Source organism: Nicotiana tabacum, chromosome 8, assembly GCF_000715075.1.
Source record: "Nicotiana tabacum cultivar K326 chromosome 8, ASM71507v2, whole genome shotgun sequence".
NCBI classification, from domain to species: Eukaryota; Viridiplantae; Streptophyta; class Magnoliopsida; order Solanales; family Solanaceae; genus Nicotiana; species Nicotiana tabacum.
In genome coordinates, this window is record NC_134087.1 from 132,045,267 (window position 1) to 132,049,742 (window position 4,476).

Below are 4,476 nucleotides of genomic sequence, written 5' to 3' on the forward strand. Positions count from 1 at the left end.
GGGAAAAGGAGTGTAACACGTGATTTCAGGCCTAATCCTTAGATTTGACTTTGATTGAGTATTTGCACGGGTTAGTTCAAAGCGTAATAAACTACAAAGAAGATTGTGTTCGTACCTTAGCAGTAGTATCGCTTTAAGTGTGCCACATTCCAATTGTTAGATAGTTGTATCCCATTTCCGAATTCGAGCTGGTACGAGCCTTTCCCGGTTATATGGTAACTCTGTACGGTCCTTCCCAGTTCGAGCTTAGTTTCCCGTCATTTGGGTTCTTGGTATGTATTGTAACTCTCCTCAATACCAAGTCCCCGGAAAAAACCAAAAAACCCGAGAAAACTCAAAGAGTGAAAAACCCGACTTTAATGGTTTGATTTGGTTTATAGATTTAAAAACCTAATACCATTGGTTTGGTTTGGTAATTTAAAAATCCGAACAAATCCGATCTACGTATAATCCTATTATATTTCTAGCTCAGTAATCCTAGAAGATCTAGGTAAGTTATTTCCATGAAATCTTTTCGGAAATCTCTTAGCAGATCTTCGGCCATACATCCCTGTATTCTTCACGTTCAGGTTCCGAAATATGTTAATGTAACAGTTTAAAACGAAATTTTTTTTCCTGCCTTTTATAGTAATTAAGTTGGAGCACTAATAAATACTACTCCCTCCGGTCCACAATAAATGACCAATTTGCTTTAGGCACGTCCAAAGCATTGCAGTATAACCACCAACTAAAAAGTTCGTCAATATTCACTCTATCAGGTAATTTATGGTGGATTAAGAAGATTTAGGCCTCCATTGCACATGCTCAGAGGCCTGCGGTGTGCGTTTAGCCCTTCTTCTGTTTTACAATTGCAGTAAAAAGGAGAGCATTGAAGGATCCTTGATAAGAATGGCCACATAACAACTACTAATTAGATTTGTTGATTTAAACACTTATGCTCTAAGCATCATCATACAAAAACAAATTCGTACAAAATCAATCTTCATCTGAACTCTCATATGCTACTAGCAAGCTTTTCATTGGATTATCTGCAATTGTTTCATCTCCCATGTCTGTTGATCTAGCTGGCAGGGGCTCTTTCTGCTTCTCCTGATTAGAATCAGTGTTATTACTTGGAGCAGCCTGTGTGCTTGCTGGGGAATTACTCCCATCAGATGCGGTAGAAACTTTCTGCTTCTTAGGTTTGACTTCTAAAACCCTTTTAAGTAAATCTTGCTGCCTGTACCATAAGACCAGCAAATATGTTAATCTAATTAACTCCCCCTGATTATTTATGAAGAATACCAAGTACCAAACAACAAAAAATGATGGAAATAACAAGGAGGAGGACACCGGAGAAATAAAGTGCCTAACAGTAAAAGAGGCAAAACAATACCTAATCCCACTCTTTGGCTTGGGCTCAACACGAAGCGGCAGGGGAATTGACGCTGGTGAAGAATCAGCTACAGCTTTGTTTAATATGGTTAAGCATTACACAGAAGATGGAAATGGTTAACTACAACTTAATAACCTACATATCTATGTCCTTTTTTTTGGTTGAAAAGTTATCTGTGTCCTATGCTTTCTCAAGCCACAACATCCTCTCTGCTGGCAAGGCTAAATTTCATGGGATAAATCATCAAATCAGCCTTTACAATGATTATACAAATCAGCCTTTATAATGATTATAAATATTAATGAAACTCAATTGACATCAATTAGCACTTGCAGTCATCATATAATGTCAATATACGAGGGATACACAATCGAATGAGGTAATATCAAAGAACCAGTAAAAAGGATATCTTGAATGCTTGGAATGCACGTTTTTCGGTACGTCTCAGAAGGCGTTCAGCATCCTCCTCGGCTTCCATCTGCTCCTTCAGATAAAGCAAGTCATCACTGTCCAGGGCTGCATTACAAAACTTAAACAAGGCTCAGGAAACTATTACACACCTCCATTATATCGATGGATGGATGTACAAAGAAGAAAAAGAGGGGAGGAATTATTTTGAACAAGAATCTGTACCGCCTCTCCCATGAAGGTAGCCTCCACGTTCCCCAGCAACCTCTTGCATCTGAACATATCAAGCACCCAGTAGAAAAAGCCAAGATCCCTGTCAGGGCATGTTATAAGAAATTGGGGTATTCTGAGGGATACTTTAAATATGATCTGGTCCTGAATTACACGCTTTTCCGGAATACCATAATTTAGAATAAATCACAAAAATCAAACTTTTCTTTTAGTAGTGTTAAACCTGTTTTCTAAGACTATATAACTAAATATACTGCAAAGACCTCTTATTTAAATCCTAATAGATGGACTGCATATCTCCCTTATTTCGGTCCATGATAGCTGTTTAAGTCTATTTTTTGCATAGGGTTCCCTTTACCAGTAGTAACTCCGTTGATGTGAGCTTGCTCACTTTGTCGGTCCTACAACCTCATAAGGAGGAGGATTGTAGTAGGTTCACAGCCAGCATAAAATATGTCGATTTATGATGAATCTTCATCATTGATGAATAGTGAGGATTCATATAATTGACCTCAACTAGATGGCGATTGAGGCTTAATTGTGTTTGTTGTTGTTTCTTTTACCAGTAGCAGTCTCCCATTGAGTAAAGAAGCCCTCTTCTGATTAAAACAACTTCTATAAGTTCCTTATAAGCCTAACAAAACATTTCTGTCACTTAATTTTTCAGTAGAATAAAGAGGAAGTATAGGGTAGCAAATAAAAAGAGCAGTTACAAGAGCTCTTATTGGCAATAAAATAAGGAATAGAAAACTGGGGAGGTCGCAAGCTCAGTCAGTTTTCTCAACACATTCAAAATTCAAAAAGGGGAAGTTAATTTTTTCTTTTTCTTGTGAAAGCTAGGACATGAGGAAGACAAATTTTTATTTCTCCGACATGGTCCCCCCCCCCCCCCCCCCAAAAAAAAAAAAAAAAAAAAAACTCCGAGTCAGATGTGAAGAAATCACTTAGGCTGAGACAAATTTCTTGCCTCTTAGTTGGAGTGGAGTGCTCTTGCCCCAGGAGCAACCACACTTGAGAGAAAGTAAATCCTAATTTAGCCTTGCGGAAGTAAATTATTAACAGTCCCATCATTTCATCAGACAAAGAAATTGAAGAAAGACTTGCCGATTCGAGCAAATAGACAAATTCATGGATAATCTCTTGAAATATCAGATTATGGTTGAAAACTTGTGGCCCAAACAGGAGACTTCTTTTAAATTAACTAAACCATTGCGATTATTCTCTATAGTTTTCAATCCACTACAAACATCTCCTCCTGGAAAACATCTATTTCACAACGCGGATGAAACGGCATATACAGCTAATAGCCAAATGAGTTTATGAGATAATAGATAGTCAGCAAAAAAATTCAGAACTTTAATAAAGTCTTCCAAAATTATAGGCATGAAGAAATTGAAAGATATGCGATGATCAAATTATACTGTTGCAGAACTATTTAAATACTATGAACTAACGGTGTAAAAAAGATTTAATAAATCAAGTCACTTAAAAGATGATTGCAAGTAATTATATTTAATACTAGCATTGACAACCCAGAACAAATGGCAATTGATAAGTTGAACTACACTGATGGTGTAAAAAGTTCATTATATTGAAAGTGTATGTAACTTAAATTCAAAGAAATAAATTCCAAACAGCTTAAGTTTCTAAATGAAGCACCAATTCGACATGATTAACAGTTTAAGCTTTTAAATGAGGCGGTTCACACAATTCAACAGAAACATTCAAGTGCTATTGTAAGTCAAATCAGAAGCAAAATTTGTTGGCTCCTGATTAAATTCTGGAGGTGCGTGTTAGATTCGCTAACCTTTGAAACCATGCGTTGGAAAGTGATTTCCTCGTCATCTATCCTGTCTCCCTTCCCTTTCCCGAATTTCTTATCTGCAAAATTTGTTTGCATTTACACGTTAACCCTAAAAAGTGTGGGAAAACCAAAAAAGCTAGTTACAACCAAATGCGTGTGTGGCCAGTTGTGGGAAAATACCTTTAGGATCGGTGAGATTGGTGTATTCTCGAACTTCTCTGCCAGCCATGGCTTCAGTTAGATTGATTAGAAATTGGTTGCTACGTGCAGATGGATACGATTCGTTGCTCGAGAAGTGTTCTTCGGGTTAGGGCTTTCTTTCGCATTCGGGTCTTTTCTCGTTCCCTCTTCTGTGAATTTATTATCCTCTTTTTAGATGCGGATCAAACGGTCCTCGGTCCCAGGAAGCTGGGCTATTTATTTAGTGAAACAAAAAATTGCACAAATATGAGATTATAAGGTGCCGTTTGGTTGTTGTTTTAGAATGGTTAATCCATGTATAAAAACCAATATAATTTAATACATTGTTTGGTCAAGGAAAATCAATTCCGGTATAAAATTGGACACAACATATACAGTCAAATTCCTCTATAACAACATCATTTGTTCCGATATTTTTTTTACTTTTATAGTGAATGACTGTTATACACCTATAACC

At 36.9% G+C, this 4,476-nt stretch overlaps 1 protein-coding gene across 1 annotated transcript; it reads right to left on the minus strand.

The window, feature by feature from the left end:
• Positions 1-879: 879 nt before the first annotated feature.
• On the minus strand, positions 880-4,216 carry LOC107762715 (uncharacterized). The gene is made up of 6 exons (XM_075219654.1): positions 3,999-4,216; positions 3,822-3,895; positions 2,009-2,057; positions 1,784-1,891; positions 1,376-1,451; positions 880-1,219 (listed from the first exon to the last, which is right to left on the minus strand). The coding sequence occupies exons 1-6, from the start codon at positions 4,045-4,047 to the stop codon at positions 976-978; spliced, it is 600 nt and encodes a 199-aa protein (XP_075075755.1). The 5' UTR covers positions 4,048-4,216; the 3' UTR covers positions 880-975.
• Positions 4,217-4,476: the final 260 nt, after the last annotated feature.

Coding starts and splice junctions, on each gene's coding strand:
- LOC107762715 (XM_075219654.1), bottom strand. CDS start 4,047: ATGGCTGGCAGAGAAGTTCGAGAATACACCAATCTCACCGATCCTAAA. Junction 3,896..3,998: donor CAATCTCACCGATCCTAAAG/GTATTTTCCCAC, acceptor CAAATTTTGCAG/ATAAGAAATTCGGGAAAGGG. Junction 1,892..2,008: donor CTACCTTCATGGGAGAGGCG/GTACAGATTCTT, acceptor TTTGTAATGCAG/CCCTGGACAGTGATGACTTG.